Raw genomic sequence first — 17,514 nt, 5'->3', positions numbered from 1 at the left:
CAGGGCTGGGGCGGAGCCAGGTCCGCGTCAGGTGGTCCCGGGCGTGCGGGCGGCGCTGGGGGCGGGGCGCGGCGCGGAAAGGGGAGCGGCGGCCAGCGGGCGGCGGCGGGCACCGGCTGCGCGAGCAGGTACCCGCGGCGGAGGTGGCCAGGCCGCCCCGGGGGGGCGAGCGCGAAGGCGGGGGCTCGGGCCCGCCGCGCCCCCATGCCGCGGTGAGCACTCGCGCTCGGCGCACTTGTCGCCGCTCCGCGCCAGCCCCAGCGAGCCGGCTCTCCCCGCCCCGCCAGCCCGGGCCCTACCTGCGGCCGCCGTCGGGGGAGGGGGGTCCCCCCAGCTCTGCGGAGCCGCATGAACAATAGGCGGCGGCGGTTCCTGCGGGCGGCGGCAGCCCCGCACCCTATGGATCGGCCGCTCCATGGAGCCCTCCAGAGCGCTTCTCGGCTGCCTGGCGAGCGCCGCCGCTGCCGCCCCGCCGGGGGAGGATGGAGCGGGGGCCGCGGCCGAGGAGGAGGAGGAAGAGGAGGAGGAGGCGGCGGCGGCCCCCGGGGAGCTGGGTCCCGAAGCACCGCTGCCCTACTGGACGGCGGTGTTCGAGTACGAGGCTGCAGGCGAGGACGAGCTGACCCTGCGGCTGGGCGACGTGGTGGAGGTGCTGTCCAAGGACTCGCAGGTGTCCGGCGACGAGGGCTGGTGGACCGGGCAGCTGAACCAGCGGGTGGGCATCTTCCCCAGCAACTACGTGACCCCGCGCAGCGCCTTCTCCAGTCGTTGCCAGCACGGCGGCGAGGACCCCAGTTGCTACCCGCCCATTCAGTGTAAGGCGAAGGCGGGGCCGCGGGGCCGGGCGGGGAGGGGGGGCTGGAGGCCTAGGGGTGGTCTCGTAACGGGTGGGGAATGATTGACCCGCGGGTGGGTGTGTGCGCGCGCGCTCGCGCTGTAGGGGCTTTGGTGGGTGCGATGGGTAAGGTAGAGATGCCGCAGGCCTTGCCTGGAACCTCAGGCGCTCGGGCTCCTTAACCTTCATCTGACCACCTCAGCGGCAGCGTCTGCTTTCCACATCCTGAAGCCCCAGCGTGAGAATCTCCCCATTTCCCACTCCCCGGTCCCCCCAACTGTGGAAGGATTTCAGGCCAGCTGGTAGTTTCTGTCCTAACCTTAGTCCCCAAATCAGGGACCTTCCTGACCTCTTCTGCCGCCTGTCCCCGCCCCTTCAAGGCATTTGCTAGGGAGCAGATGGGGGTGTCTCCCGCAGGGCTGGCTGGGCCGGCTCTCAAGTCCCGGAAGCCTGTGTGAACTCGGGTCGGAAGTGTCTTTGAAACGTCTTGCCTATTTCTTGGATCGCAATCATGTATCTCAGAAGTTGTACCTTTAGGAGTCTCACTGAGAAGGGTCTAGTGTGTGGAGAAGCAGGTGATGGGGTGAGAAATGATTAGAGAGGGAAAAAGATCTTCCCCCGTGAGAGTGGCTAAATCCCAGTCTCTTGACACCCAGGCTGTTCACATAATACATTTCTCCTTTCTTCTCATCCTAGATCCTTGCCTATATTTGGTATTTGCCAAATCTCAAGCGGACCATGCCCACGGGTCCCTCCCAGGGCCTTTCTTCCAGTGTCCTGGTTTTCATCAGTTTCCCAGGAGCCCCCTGTTCCACACCCTGCAATAAAATTCCCTGTTTTGTTTTGTTTTGTTTTGTTTTAAAGGAGTTAAATTGCCATTAGAATCCCTTAATCAGTTCTGCTAGGTGGTTTTAGAAGAAAGATGTAAATATCTTCTGTGCAGTTTACACTGTTTTATATTTGAGGGTTCTCATAATTTCTTGCTAATACAGGTTTTGTTAACACATATTTATTATTGTTTATTCCAGATTTTGTATACTTTGCATTTTAGTCAATTAAAAAAATCATTCCAAGGGCCAACTTCAGGCATCGAATTTTTAAATTTCATTCGTAACATTTATCTTTCTGAAACAAACAAACCATTTATCTTTCTGGTGCTATAACTTATTTTCACCTGAAGAATTGTGTTACTTTATTTAAGATGTTTATAAAATAACATCACTTAATATGAAAGTCACAACCTCTTTCCTTATTTTTCTGTTCTCTTTTTTTATTGGTGTTTTGACTATAAAATTGATGTTCAAATCCTTAGTTCCCTTTGTTTTTATCTCCCTCTCATTCAATTTAAAACTTCGTGTTTCTACAATTTGATCTATATAAAGCCTGGAGGGGACAAATGACTTTAAATTGTTTCTGACTGTTAAATCTTTTTGCCTGTAGTACTGGGAAGGTGTAGGCTAAGGGTCCTAGCATATGGGTCTGAAATAGTGTTGAAGGTGAACATGGTCACATATTGGAAGAGATATTGGAAGAATGGCCTGGCATATTAGACACAGTGTAGTTTTAAACAGAAGTCAAATTGTGAGTTTCTTTGTGGGTGACTTCTTGTGATTTTTTTTTTTTTTTTTTTTTTTTTTTTTACAGCTAATGTCAGAGTAGGAGAGCTATGTGAGGCTCCTGAGCAGGGACTCAGTTTCTTTAATGTCTGTACTTCCAGCTGTCGAGCAGTCAAGAGTGAATATGACTTGGGCTGGAAGAACTCATCTGCGGAACACCAGATGTGTCCACAGTGTGCTACATTAGCAGCTCCTCCATTAGGTGCCCAGGACTTAATCTTAAAAAAAATTTTTTTTATCCTTTCTTCATTTTTTGATAGAGACAGAGCGTGAGTGGGGGAGGGGCAGAGAGAGCGAGAGAGACAGAATCCTAAGCAAGCTCCAGGCTCTGAACTGACAGCACAGAGCCAGGACTTAATCTTTAACAAAAGTTACCTTGGGTAGACTAGATTCCTGTATGTAGAATTCAGATGATGAGAAAGTAGGGAGTACTTTGTGCTTCTTAAAAGAACTGACTTGAAGAACATGATTTTTGAAGGTCCTGGTAACTTATTTAGTCTCACCACGAGTTCTGAACTTGAATGGGATTAATTCTTGATAATTCAGAAAGTTTAATTTCATCCAAAAACCAATTAGAGTGCCTTGTGAAAGATGGATACTGTGTTAAATACCAAGAGATAAAGAAATAATAAGATTAGGAGGTGCTTGTAAGTCATGCCTGAGGGAGATTGGTGATGTAAATACATCATTTCAGTGCAGTGCTTTGGTAAAGTGAACATGGGAAGTTGCTAACAGGTGCTCTGATGGGTCTCCTGTGTCCACCAGTTCAGTTAGTGTCACTCAGAAAATAAAGGTGATTGGCAACCTTGTCTCCAAAGACTTGGAATAAAATTGAGCCACTGACAGCTTTTCCCCAGTTACCCTTTTGAATTTCTCCTTTGAAGCATGAATTGTGACATTAGATTAAGAACAGCAGACACTCAGTTAAGTAATAATGTTCAGTTTTAGTTTCAAATATTGCTTTTCAAACTGAAAATTTTGTTTCAAACTTCATTCAAAACAAAAGAGGGGAAGTTACCAAACCTTGTGACAAATTTTAAAAAAATAGTGATACTAGAAATCATCTAATATTTACATAGTGCAGTTATCCCCACCAATGTAGATATGAAAGTTTAGCTTTCCATGGAGCTGACAAATACAAATAACCTAGGAACTCATTCATCTTTTTTTTTTTTTAGCGAAAGAGGAAAAATGTACAGTTCCAAATTTATCATCATGAGAGATAAATAGCCCTAGGTTATTTAAAAAAAAAAAACAGTTTCTTTATAGGAGGATTGTGTCTGTTTTCAAGCAGGGTATAAATTAAGGTTATTACTAATTTACATTTTTTTCTTACATCTACTAGAAACATAAGAACGTATTTTCAGGCATACTTGGGATTTTTAAATGAGTCACGTGTGTACCATTCACTCGCCCAAACCCACCAGAATGTGCCTATACATTTAGTTTCCAAGAATACAATTGAGAGAGAATAACATCTTGACTGCAAAAACGAAAGAAATAAGGTTTTGTTCTTGATATTCCTGAAAATATCCATCCACAGAAACTGAAAAATGTACTGAATGTGACTTGACCTGATTTTTACTTAAAACCAGGTCTTGACTGGAGGGGGAAAGGAGAGCCCCACATTCTCTCAGCTGCAGTGAAGGTCTAGTTCCTACCCAAAGGAATCTTCACAGGGAGGAGAAAAGAAAGTACCCTCCCCCCAGTCCTCACTGTTCTGTCTTCTATCTGCTTGCAAGCTGTGCTCTATACTTTTCTTGAAGGCTGGTCATACTATTTCCTTAGCTAGTTAGCAAGAACCTGAGAGTTTATGTTCTACCAGAGAGACATTATCACTTTCCCTTCCCCACAGAGGTTTTCCGTCTTCTGTGAAATGCCATTTGAGGAGCTGTCCTTTCAGCACCCTGATTCAGAATCCCTTCTTTTAAATCCTTGTACGTTTAAATAAGTACTTAACACGTCCTGTGTGTTTACAACTATGCCTCAGAACAGAGGAAAGAAGGGAGGGTATAAAACAAAATACTGAACAGTTTATTCCCTTAAGGAAAATTCAGATATTCAGTTGAGGAAATAAGATGTGTAAATGCCAACTTGTTGCAGAGACCTATCTTTTCATCAGTGTAGAAGCTGTTAGAAAAAGTGAATGTTTGAGGTACCTGGCTGGCTCATTAGAGCCTGCGACTCAATCTCAGGGTCATGAATTCAAGCCCCACATTGGGCGTAGAGATTACTTAAGAATAAAATCTTAAAAAAAAAAAAAAAGAAAAGAAAAGTGAATGTTCCTTCCCTCCATGACCAAGGAGAGTCCTGACATAACTTACATATTTCTCCAAGAGGGTTTCCTTTTTCTTTTTTCTTTTTTTCTTTTATTTGAGATGGAGAGAGAAAGAGAGTGTGTGTATGAGTGAGAACACAAGTCAGGGAGAGGTGCACGGGGGTGGGGTGGGGAAAGAATCTTAAGCAGGCTCCATGCTCAGCATAGAGCTCTGTGCAGAGCTCAATCCCATGACCCTAGGATCGTGACCTGAGCCGAAATCAAGAGTCGGACACTCAACCCACAGAGCCACCCAGGCACTCCTTTCCAAGAGTTTCTAACAACCCCTTAATATACCCATGTTTTTCTCATTCATATAAATGAGATAAGACAAGAATTAGTAATCAGGATTCATTTTAGGACCCAGAAACATTTAAGCTATTTTAAGCAGAAAGTGAGTTAGCACAGGAAAATGAGTGCTTACAGAAATGTTGGAAGGGCAGGGAGAAGGGGCTCTTAGCTGGATCTGTGGGAACAACTCTCAGAACATTGCAGACCTGGCCCACCCGGCAAGCCACCACTTCTCTAATTAGAAACGTACAGAATCGGGGTGACATTGAAGCTGTCAATCTTAGGAACACCCTCTTGTAGTTACTGTCCAGAGATTAGGCAACCACTTGACTTTACGACATTCCTTTCTCCATCTGCCCAGAGCTAATGGCTGACATGCAGGAAAATCCTACTTCTCCACAGCCATGCTTGCCAGGAGAAAAGCAAGAATATGGTGTCCATCTCACTTCTACCTTCCCTATCTTGTGCATCTAATTGGCAGAAGCAGAACAGTAGCGGTAAGGGAGTCTGGGAAATGTAGTTCTTAACTTTCGGGCCTCTGAAAGATCATGTAGAGAATTGTAGATGTTGATTGTTTGTCTGCAGGACCAGCCACACCATTGATTCTTCAAGAAGAGTGCCAGATTGGGATGAAAAGCTTGAACAGCTGAAACTTTTGGTTCAAGATGGGCTATACCTTCTGTATAACTTTTTGTATTCCTTTGTGCAGACTGCCAGTTGCATTGTAAACTACAAATGAATGTTAGCCCTAGATAGGCTAGGAATACTCTAATTCAGGGAGAATAGAGGTTTGAGGACTGCCAGCATCTGAGTGGAAGATGGAGGCATCCTGGAGCTAGCTGAGGAAGGAAGAGAACAGCAGTGGGCATTTCCTCTTCTGATCTTGCCAAAAGTTCAGAAATGTATCTTTGTTTTCTTCTTTTTTTTTTTGTTTTGTTTTGTTTTGTTTTGTTTTTTAGCAACCTTATTTTCTCTGTTTCAGGAGGTCCAATGCATTTTTTTTTTTTTAACTTTTCAGGTCTGTCTGAGTTTGGTTTAGTCCCTACTGAGTTAGATTTTGCCCCCATTTTACTTGACTATCACTTACCTGCTGAGTGTTCAGCTGGATGAGTACAGTGGTGAGTAAAGCAGACAGAATCTGCCCTTGTGAATCTCACAATCTAGCAGGACAGCAGGCACTGAACAAGTAATTAAACCTTGCTGAGTCTTGCCAAACAGAGACTGTTATGGATATGTTTGATGGGGGCCTGACCTCATTGAGGCAAGGGTTAGGAAAAGTTCCCTTAGGAGATTTTGTTTAAGCTGAGACCTGAGGGTTGAATATGAGTCAGCCAGGTAAAGACAAACTGAGAAGACACAGCACAGGGTTTTCATGAGAGAAACATAAAATAGCACTTTACTCATATAGCAACACCTTATCTAGCTCAAGATTTATAATCACTGATAGCTATTATTATCTATCCATGGAAGCCTTTCCAAACAGAGCAGAAGATATAATCAGGTACCCTAGATTCAAACTCTGCATTGGAAAGAAGATGAGTGGTTGGGTGTGGTACTGGGAGAATCAGGATAGAGCTGTGGAGCAGGTGACTTCTGGAGTAAGATGTCTCCTGGGAGGCTCCTTTCCCACATATCCTAGTCACCAGGTCCTGGTAGAACCGCGTTTTGAAAATATCCTCCCAGTTTACTGCACACTCTCTGTCTTCACTGTTGCTGCTATTCAGACCTTGGTGTTTGCATGCCTGGGTTACTTCAGTGGCCTCCTTAGTGGTACCTTTTTGCAGTAGGCTCCCCATCCGCCAGGTTATAGTCCCCATGGCTGCCAGAGTCGATGTCCTTTCTAAGTCCCAGTCTAAAAGCACTCCTCTACTTAAAAATGCACTAGTCCTATCATTCACAGTGTGAAGTTCAAGCCTCTCAGAATGACTTTTAAAACATTTCACAGCCTAGGTGACCCCAACAACACTTTGAGCCTCATTTTATATCCTAATGCATCTAATGCAGCCATACTGGACTCCCTACAGTTCTTAATATGCCATATACTCTCATGCCCCATGTTCTTGCTCGTGACCTTCCCTTTGCTTGGATTGTCCTTCTCCCACCCCTGATCTTCACTGCCTGATGGGATCCCTCCCACTCATTTTCTAAGATTTTATTTTTAAAATTTTTTTTTCAACATTTTTAATTTATTTTTGGGACAGAGAGAGACAGAGCATGAACGGGAGAGGGGCAGAGAGAGAGGGAAACACAGAATCTGAAACAGGCTCCAGGCTCCGAGCCATCAGCCCAGAGCCCGACACGGGGCTCGAACTCACGGACCGCGAGATCGTGACCTGGCTGAAGTCGGACGCTTAACCGACTGCGCCACCCAGGCGCCCCTAAGATTTTATTTTTAAGTGATCTCTACACCCAATATGGGGCTCAAACTCATAACCCCGAGGTCACGAGTTGCATGTTCTACTGACTGAGCCAGCCAGGTGCTCCCCTCTAGCAGACTCATTCTTTAGGGTGCATTCCCAATGTTGCTTTCCCTGAGAATCCTTTCCCACTCACCCTCTTAATCCTTGTCCTGCAGTGGGAGTTGGTGTTTTTCCTGATCTGATTATACTGCTCTAAAGGTTCTTTTCACACCGTGGTTTGGTTGTTGTGTGGCTGCCTTGTCACTGGGTTGTACGCTTCTCCTCATCTAGTACACAGTAAAACGATCTCCTTCTGTGTTCCCTTCAGTTAAAATGGTTTGTCTTGGTATGACATTCTGTATGATGTCCCAAAGAGAAATTATTACATGAATATTTGTTGAATGCCTGCTATGTGCTAGTCATTAAGAATAATGCAAGAGGTTAACATTTCCTGCCCTTTTGGAGTTTTCCTTACAGTGGGGAGACAAAAAAGCCAAGTGAACAGACAACTTGCTGTTAACCCTCCAGGTAAATGGGTGATTCAAGGGTGTTTTCAGAATGTTTTTGACTTCTTTTTTTCTTTTCTTTCTCAGTGTTAGAGATTGATTTTGCGGAGCTAACCCTGGAAGAGATTATTGGCATCGGGGGCTTTGGGAAGGTCTATCGTGCTTTCTGGATAGGGGATGAGGTTGCCGTGAAAGCAGCTCGCCACGACCCCGATGAGGACATCAGCCAAACCATAGAGAATGTTCGCCAGGAGGCCAAGCTCTTTGCCATGCTGAAGCACCCCAACATCATTGCCCTTAGGGGTGTGTGTCTGAAGGAACCCAACCTCTGCTTGGTCATGGAGTTTGCACGTGGAGGGCCTTTGAATAGAGTGTTATCTGGGAAAAGGATTCCCCCGGACATCCTGGTGAACTGGGCTGTGCAGATTGCCAGAGGGATGAACTACTTACATGATGAGGCAATTGTCCCCATCATCCACCGCGACCTTAAGTCCAGTAACAGTGAGTATGAAGAGGTGGGGCTGGAGGGCTCAAGAACACTTTTTATACTCAGTCCATGGCTTGGTGGGAGTGGATTCCTAATGGAATCTCAGTGGGCAGTGAAATTCCTTGCTTAAAACCATCCCATCCTTGAGTTGAGATGTAGGGGTACAATGAGTGCCAGGAAAAATTAGTATAGGAAAAGAAGAATGAGGCAGCTCAGGGGGTTGGGATAATTTTGAGCTCATACTAGCAGGCAAGGTTGGCAGTGTATAATCCTGATATGCTGTGCAAAAATCCACATATGTACATAGCTTTATTTTTCCACTTGAGGGAAGTGTGTCTGTAATTACAAAAGGGGTTTTCCCCTTTGGAGGAACAGCAGGTAATGCAAATATATATTGCCTGCATGCATTCTGCCTGAGCACCCCAATTTGAGGTACCCACTAGGGAAGGGGCCATAAGGAAAAAGAAGCATGTTCTTTGAGCTGCGAGGCCGATCCAGATGATAATGTCAACCGGGAGAGCATGACCAGCTGGTAGTATTATGGACTCCTGATAGCCTACGGGTATTATTAATTAATTGTTGTAACTACCTAGTGTTTAATAGCAGGGAACTGAGTAGTAACTGTTTATTAAATATCCAGAATCCATAAACTGGATTGTAAAGCAAGTGTTAGACATAATTACATGGTAAGTTGGTAGAAACCAGTCTCCTTGGCAGAATCGGCAGGTGCTGGGACTATGCTGCTTTTGTGTGGTGATTCGTGCTCTCTCTTGCCTGAACTGTGTGGTGTAGAGGATAAAATTTGTTAAATGGTATATAAATCACTTTGAGCATCTTGTCCAGAGAGGAGGGAGTTAGGGTTTTGGAGACTGGTGTGGGTCCCTGGAACTTTGCTCTCTGTCTTCTTCAGCATTGAGCCCAGAAATCCTTCAGACTTTGTTCCGAGCTGTTCCAGGTGTGGTTTATTTTTCTGTTAATACTACTGTGAATCTGTTTACTTTAAAAAATACTTTTTGGGGCGCCTGGGTGGCTCAGTCGGTTGAACGTCCGACTTCGGCTCAGGTCACGATCTCGCGGTCCGTGAGTTCGAGCCCCGCATCGGGCTCTGGGCTGATGGCTCAGAGCCTGGAGCCTGCTTCCGATTCTGTGTCTCCCTCTCTCTCTGCCCCTCCCCCATTCATGCTCTGTCTCTCTCTGTCTCAAAAATAAATAAACGTTAAAAAAAAATTTTTTTTTAAATACTTTTTAAATTTTTTAAAATAATAAGTAAAATTATATAAGTAATGCATGTTTTTGTTGTACAAAAGTTAGTAAGTGTAGATAAAAAAGAAAGAGAGAGAGAGAGAGAGAAAGGTAACCCATAATGTTTTCCTTCAGGAAGCATAAGTATTACATTTGACCTATCCTTCTAAATGTTTTTAAAGTAAATACACACACACACAAATATATATTTTCCAATTTACTTTAAAATAGACTTTCTTACCCTTAAAGTAAATACACACACACCCCAATATATATTTTCTAATTTACTTTAAGATAGCCTTTCTTACCCTTATCTCTTCTACCTGAGCCTTCTTCACCCTTAACAATAGAAAAATTCATCCTTGCAAAAGCATGGAACATTAGATATAATGCATGTAAGGGATTTAAGTTCCATAAAATAAAATACGATTATTCTCATCCCTCCTCTCAAATTCTGTTCTGTAAATGTTTAAATAAGCTAAAACTTTTGGTGACCCTTTTCACATTTCTGCCTAGACTTTGCTTTGGATGATGGGGTAAGAATAAGCAGATGAGTTGGTAGAAAATGTAATGTAGAAAGTGAACTTTATTTTTTCTTATCATGCTGGGAGAAGTAGGCAAAGTGCTCTAATCTTAAAAACTTGGGCTAGGATGATGGAACTGTAAAAGTCAATCATTTCCTCCAAGAAGTTTCAAACTTGGGTGTAATTTAAGCTAAACACAAGGATTTACCTTTTGTGAGATTATGTATGGAAGTCTAGGTTCTTGTGAAGGAAAAGTTTACTTGTTGCAGGAGATGGCAAGAGACCTCAATGCCATTCTGTCATCTGAGAGACAAAACCCTGGTCTTTCTTTGTCTTTAGGGGGCTTTAGGATTGCCAAGGTGGAGCCCTCAGGTGTACTATGCCGTGACGAGAGTTGGACTTACATGGGGCAGTATGACCCTTGACCTCCTCACAGTAACAGATGCCCAGAAACGTGCATAGTCCATTGGGCTGTGTGGTTGGTGCTGATATTGATGTCTGCTGTGTATCTCTCATGGGAGCTGGGGTAGCTTCTTGAAATTTGTCTGTGGTGGCTGTTTGCCGGGACTGTATAAATCCAATATGAGCCTTGATGGCGTTGTTGTTTTTACTCCATTGCTCTGTGGGCGTGACTTGAAAATCATTTTAATCATTTAAAATAATGTTGTGCTAGTTTTTACCCACCAGTTGGAGAGTCAGAACTTAGTGTTTTTGCAGACCTGGATACACTGGCCTGTTTTTTTCTTGGTTCCAGAGAGTTGGATTTTGGTCGCTGTCATGTGAGGGCAGAATGCTATGAATCCTACGTGTTAGTTGACTTAGAACCACTAGAGAAAAGAGAATGTATATATTGGGGCTGTCTTTGTGGAAAAAGGAAAGTAGTTGGTGATAAACATATGTTACAAAAGATTCAGGAAAAAGGTGATTTATTAAAATGCTTTATTATCCTAGTCACCTACTTTTAAAAGTCACGTGCTGTTAACTGGCAATGGAACATGTGTAGCATCCTATATTGGTCCATAATCCTCAATAAGTTTAGGGTTGGCTGCGCATCACCTAAAAACCAAAATATCAGTGGCTAAAACAAAGTATACATTCATTTGTCTTTGAAAAGAGGTCTGCAGGGTTAAGAACACCACAGTGTCGTCAGGGACCCAGGCTCCTATTTTTCACTGCAGCCCAGTACGTGGGTTGCATCCTTAGGCTTGCCTTATGGTCTAAGATGGCTGCTGAAATGCCAGTTATTTGGTCCAAGTAACAGGCCTGAAGGGGGACAAAAAGCAGAAGCCCAGAAAAAGGTGCTCCTGACACTGAGTTGGCTCCCATGAACCTCCCAGAAGTCCAGCAAGACACATCTGCTTGCATTAATTGGCCAGAATGTAATCATATAGCCATGGCTGGCGCAGAGGAGGCTGGGAGAGGCAGGGCTTTAATCTGGGTGGCAGCGAGCCCAGCTAGTAATCAGGGTCTGCTGCCAGGGGAGGCCGGTGGTGGAAGCAGCTGGCGGTCTTACCATGGCATCTTAATGTGGGACATGCATTGGGAAGAACTATTACTTCAGATATTAAGCATCATAGAGCCAAACAAGGTTAGCCAGGCCTTGGGACGTGTGGCTCAGTCCCCCGATTTAACTAATGGTTTATACTACTTTACCATATTGTATCATTAACTTAAACATCCCTTCTTAAACTACTTGCAGAAAACCTTGGCTGTATAATTGGATTTGTGTCTCTGCTCCATCCACTGGGGAAAACCAGAGACTTGATGGTTAGCAAAGGTGTCAGTGAAAGATGGTCTTTTAGTGGAAAGATTGCCCTTTTGGGGGTAAGGAGATGGATTTCTGGATTTTGGCTTACAGGCATTTGGCAGAATAGCAGTTTAATAGCGGTCATTCAAGCTTACATTAGTGTAAAAATGAGATCATAGGAAAAAGCTTTGGACATTGAAAAGCCTTGCCCAAAGTGAAGGTTGTGTTATTACTTTTGTTATTAAATCACTTCTTTCCTCCTCTTAGAAAACACAGAAAAACATAGAGGTAAAGCAGTTTTTCCAGTTTTTGCATTTATGTGTGTTTTTTACCCAGAATCATACACAGGAAATCCTAATAACCATGTAGCATGCTTTCATGCTGCCCTCCTTGTCAGCGGGTCGTGACTTGTTACGTAAATAAATATTCTTCCACCACAAGGTATTTAAAGGTTGCACAGTCTTCTGCTACTTAGATATGCTGTATTAACTAAACCAAACCCTTAATAATAACAGTAACAATAATAATATAACTGATGCGATTGGGGCACCTGGGTGGCTCAGTTGGTTAAGTGTCTGACTCTTGATTTGGGTTCAGGTCATGATCTCATGGTTTTGTGAGTTTGAGCCCCTTGCCGGGTTCTGCGCAGACAGCGTGGAGCGTGCTTGGGATTCTGTCTCTCTGTGTCCCTCCCCCACAAGTGCATGCACTCGCTCTCTCTCTCTCAAAAAAAAAAAAAAAAAAAAAAAAAAATATATATATATATATATATATACATATATATATATATATATTATATATAAAATGAGTGCTCTCTTTAGGTCAGGCACTGTCTGAGCATTTCATGTAGATTCTGTTTTAATTCTTACAGCAACCCTGCAGAGTAAAGACTATGAATGTCTTTATTTTACAGATGAGGAAACTGAGGCTCCAAGGAGTCATCCATTTCTCTAGGATCTCACCTCCAGTGCTAAGAGCAGACTTAGTACCCAGGCCTGACCCCTCAGCTTGTGTTCCCAGTCACCACGCTGTTGCTGGCACACTGCTTTTGGGCGGCTGGGGCGTCTCGCTGAATTGCTTCACGTGGCCCTATAGTGCTTTGGTTTTATAGAATTAGGAATGCTATTGCTGTCCTACTCATAGAGCCATAGCAGCCACATTTCATTAAGAGCTGATCAATTTACTCTTAGCTTCATAGCTGAAAACCAGAGGTGAGTGGTGGACTGCATTTGGTTGGGACTAACCACACCCGCCTTCTTTGGTTTGGATGTCACCCGAAACTTCTCATGAGGTCTTTGCTGCCTTTATCTCTCTCTTCCTCTAAAGGCACTTTCCCCTTAAGCCAAGCTGGTTTCCTCTTTCCCCTGGAATACACTCTGTGCTTCCGGGCCACTGAGGCCTCATTACACCCTTGCCATGGGAATAACCTTGCTTCCCGGGGTGGCCTTGCCTCGTGTCTCTGCCGGTCCAAACCTTACCCATTTTCCTGTGCTCAGCGCAAACCTGGCCGCTTCCTCCCGACAGTCCATCACTGTGGTCATTGCTAAGTAGTCGCCTCGTGCTGAACACACGCTACCTGAGAGCACGTAGAGGATATTAGCGTGGCAAGCTCAGATGTCTTCCAGGGTCAGTACGTCTGTGAAGCCGCTGGTGTGAAGCTATAGGGCTTGGTGGGAATGATGAAGGGAGTGCGTGCTCCATCCAGCGCAGGCCGTTGAAAAATAGAACAAAGCACTGCTGGCCTGTAGCCGGCTGCCAGCCTGCATCCCCTGGCCTCTTTATGTTGGCGATGATTTCAGGAACATCCGCTCTGCCTCCAAACGGATTTTGTGTCTTTAGCTTCCCAGGTACATGAATGAGTGAATAAATGAGCGAGCGCAGTATCACTTGAACTGGCCTGCTTACAGGATCTCAAAATGTAAAGCTTCCGCTTCTCTTGTCAAAGGACGCCCCTCCTGCCTCCCTGGTACAGATGTCGCTTTTCATCCTCCGTGTGATCTCCAGGCCCTCACCCCCTTCCTAATGTCCGAGTTCGCCATCGTTTCCGGCGCCGAGGGTGGTATTCTCGCCGTGTATTTGTTGCCGTCCTCCAGTGCCTCTACCCTCTTCTTTCCCTGCACCCTTCCTGGATGCCAGCCCCGAATAATCCACTGGCCAGTGTCTCCACTGCAGCTAGTTGTGGGCTGCTGGATACTGCTGGAGCAGGCCGCCCCCCCTCCCCCCGCCCCTGTGCTGCCTGCATCCACTGCCAGTCCGTTCCATCCAACCTCAGCGATCCTTGTGTTCCCAACTTGTGAATCCCCTTTTGTGCTCCTTACAGTCTCAGTTCTAGTTTTGTTGAGTTTGATTGGCTGCTCCCCCTGCGACTCAAGGCCTGAGTAGCACCTCTCCCTCTGGTGTCTCTGCTCAGTTGCACTTGGTGCCCTTCTTCAGCCTTCTCTCCGGAGTTGACAAGATAAGGAAGCCGAAGACTTGCTTTCTTTGGAAGAGTCAGGGGGACAGAGCTTCTGTCTTGCCCTTGACCTCAGGCAGGCTGTAACATCTAAGCCCTGGTTTACACCTGGACTGGACACTGGCCACAGCCCCGACTGTGTTTCCTGGGGAGGATTTCTCCAGACTGACAGCATGCCAGCTGCAAGGCTTGTGGAATGGTCTGACCCACTGGATTCCACTCTCTGGTGCCCTTCCTCCTGTACGCTGAGGTAGAGCGCGTTCCTATGCGCAGGAAAGAAGGAATGGAAGAAGCAAGTAGGGCACAGGGATCCTGGCCAAGAGCAATGTGGCAGGAAGGACTTGCCTACAAAAGGATGAAGAGTGGCCATAACAGCAGTTTTTCCTATAAGAGCATAAAATAAACTATAAAACATCCCCAGGATGGGTCTGGGAGGCAGCAAAGTATGGGCTAGAGAGCCCAGTTCCCAGTCCTTTATAAGAGGTGCATAAATGCCTTTTTTTATGCCTCAGGAATGCATCCCCAGTGAGATACTTCCAACAGTACCTGGCTCGGGTGCTGCTGGCTCTCTCTCCATTTTTCTTCCCATTTCTGTTCTTTGTGGTTCTTTCCTCAAGCTCCTTCTTTTGGAACTGGAGGGTGATGGACATGTTTTGAGGATTTTTTTTCCTGGCAAAAGCATATCAGTGCTTAATGAATTGGGTCATTTTGGTTGTAGGAGGCAATAGCTAAGGTTAGCTAGCAGCCACCAGGCATGTACCAGAGTATTCTGTTCAGCTGATGGGTAGCATTTTGCATGAACACAGAGACATGTTCTGCGAGTCAAAATGAAGACATACGTGGATGAGGCTGAGACGAAGCAACCAACCAGCCAGGTGAACACGACTCAGCAGAAGAAGCGGGTGAGGCCAGGAGGTCTGGGTTGCAGACCTCAGTTCTTTAACTTTGCCTGGGAACCTTGCTTGTCCATTTTCCCCTGGGCGTGGCCGTCTTCGCACAAAGATGATGCTTCTTCTTTGTGTGTCAACTGGAGTGCTTGGTGTTGAGAATATAACAGTAAACGAAAACAGACACCTGCCCTGCCCTCACAGAGCCCCCCGGGGGGTCATGGGGGAAAGACCTAAAATGTAAAGTCATGACTCTGGGCATACTGTTCAGGGCAGATGTTGGTACCACGAGAATGATAATAAAGGGACATGCCTGAGAATCTCCCGAGGGAGTTGGGAGGAGTTCATGAGACAAAGCAGTGAGGGTAGGTAAGGCCAGGACGGTCCAGGCAAGGAGACCAGCAGGCACAAATGTCCAGTGAGAGCATGCCCCCCCCCCCCACAAGAGGCAAGTGCCCTTGACATCCCCTGGGTCCTTTCCTGTGGATGGTGGGGCTAAGGGGCTGCTGAGAAGGATCAGGAGGGAAACTGGTCTCTTTGCCACCCTTTCCCCAAGCTTGCTCTGGAGTGACTTCCTTCACCTTTGGTGGCTCTGGGGCTTCTCTGCAGCTTACTCAGTGGTGTAGGAGGTAGTGTGGGGCCCTGGGCAATGTTTAGGCACCTCTAAAGCCTGCGTTGCTGTCGGAGCAGAAGATGGTGTTGTGCGAAGGATCTTGGTAGGTATCCTGGACCCTGCGTTGTTATCTTGGGGAAACAGCCTCACTGAGGGTGCAGTTGCAGGACAAGCAGGGCTTCTAGTCGTGTGCGGGCTCTGATTTCCAGATTCCTTAGTGTTTTCCCTTTTATCTCTGTTTCCTCTGATTTGAGCTGCTGTTGCCTTGAAAGCCAAATTACTGTGTCTTCTCTTCCCTACACCTTTCCCCAGGCAAGCCTGGTAATAGCTAAGTAGTGACCAGAACCTTTTGGAGCTGATCTGTGGCACTGTCACCACTCAGGGTCAATATTTGTGCTTCAGGGGCTCTAAGGAGACCAGAGCCTGCCTGGCTCTACCTTCCTCCACGCCTCTTGGAAGAATTTCCATTCCTGACCCGGTGTTTTACCTCATTTCTGTGAGGTAGCTCAGGGTTACTTATGGATAGGGAAAGTGAGACTCGAGGTGTGATGTGCGTGGTCTTGTTGAGTCGAGAGACAAATGTAGCTTCTTCCCCGGGCCACCCATCTCTTTACCTTAGAATCCCCTTCAGTCCCCCATCAGCTTCTTGTAGAGCCATATTTGTTGCTCTTATTAGGGACAGGTTGTTAACACAGCACCCTTGAATCCCTTGGAATCTACGCAGAATTGTGTATAGGTTCATTTGGGGTGTACTACTTTGACTAATCCAAGACTCTGAGAAGGTTATGAATCAACACTGTTAGAGAGGATTTCTTATTCTTTTTTTTTTTTTTTAACGTTTATTTTTGAGGGGGGCGGGGTGCAGAGAGAGAAAGAGACAGAGAATCCAAAGTAGACTCCAGGCTTCGAGCTGTCAGCACAGAGCCCGACGCGGAGCTCGAACTCACAAACCGTGAGATCATGACCTGAGCCGAAGTCGAACACTTAACCGACTGAGCCACCCATGTGCCCCTGTTACAGCGAACTTCTTAAACTGGGCCTGTGAGTAAGGGAAGAATGAATGGGTGCAGTGGAGGAGCATAGACCCACGTGCCACCCTCGGCACTGATTGGCTGGGTTGCCTTTGGGCACATCTTGTGCTCTCTTGAGCCTCAGGTTCCACGAGTGTGAAATGAAAGGTTTGGATGAGATGGTCCCTGAGGTCCCTTCCAGGACTAACATCGTGTGACTTAAAGTGTGAATGGGTGTTTGGGAGAAGGTGGTGATTACGTGGTCTGCCACAGGCCCGGGTTCCCTGCTTTCTGGCTTTTTGTTGCAGGGGCCAGAGCTCCTGATGGGGAATATTCTCCAAGTGGTTTAGCGAGAACACAGTTGACTGGAGCTCACAGGAACTCCCTGCCCCTTTGCTGCCCAGGGCGTGACAGATGGCCTTGCCGAGAGAAGATGCTCCGGTCACATGAATCATGATGGGGATTCACAATAAACCAAGGGCAGCCTTCATCCTGGAGGCAGGACGCAGTTCGTCAAACGCCATTTCTGTCCTTGGGACTGAATGAGGGGCATCCTGGTGTCTCAGAACTTTGCTCTCAGTTTCCCAT

The 17,514-nt window shown here is 46.2% G+C and overlaps 1 protein-coding gene across 1 annotated transcript in view; it reads left to right on the top strand.

Moving 5' to 3' along the window:
* The first annotated feature begins 334 nt into the window (after positions 1 to 334).
* MAP3K9 (mitogen-activated protein kinase kinase kinase 9) overlaps positions 335 to 17,514 on the top strand; it is a 75,440-nt gene continuing 58,260 nt past the window's right edge. The window contains exons 1-2 of the mRNA XM_042990016.1: positions 335 to 815; positions 8,052 to 8,465. Coding sequence (XP_042845950.1) covers positions 416 to 815; positions 8,052 to 8,465 — 814 coding nt within the window. The 5' untranslated portion in view covers positions 335 to 415. The remainder of the gene's footprint in view (positions 816 to 8,051; positions 8,466 to 17,514) is intronic.

The sequence above is a fragment of the Panthera tigris genome, chromosome B3 (genome assembly GCF_018350195.1).
Source record: "Panthera tigris isolate Pti1 chromosome B3, P.tigris_Pti1_mat1.1, whole genome shotgun sequence".
In the NCBI taxonomy this organism is placed as follows: domain Eukaryota; kingdom Metazoa; phylum Chordata; class Mammalia; order Carnivora; family Felidae; genus Panthera; species Panthera tigris.
The sequence above is the reverse complement of the archived record's forward strand: the minus strand, read 5'-3'. Positions and strand labels throughout refer to the sequence as shown.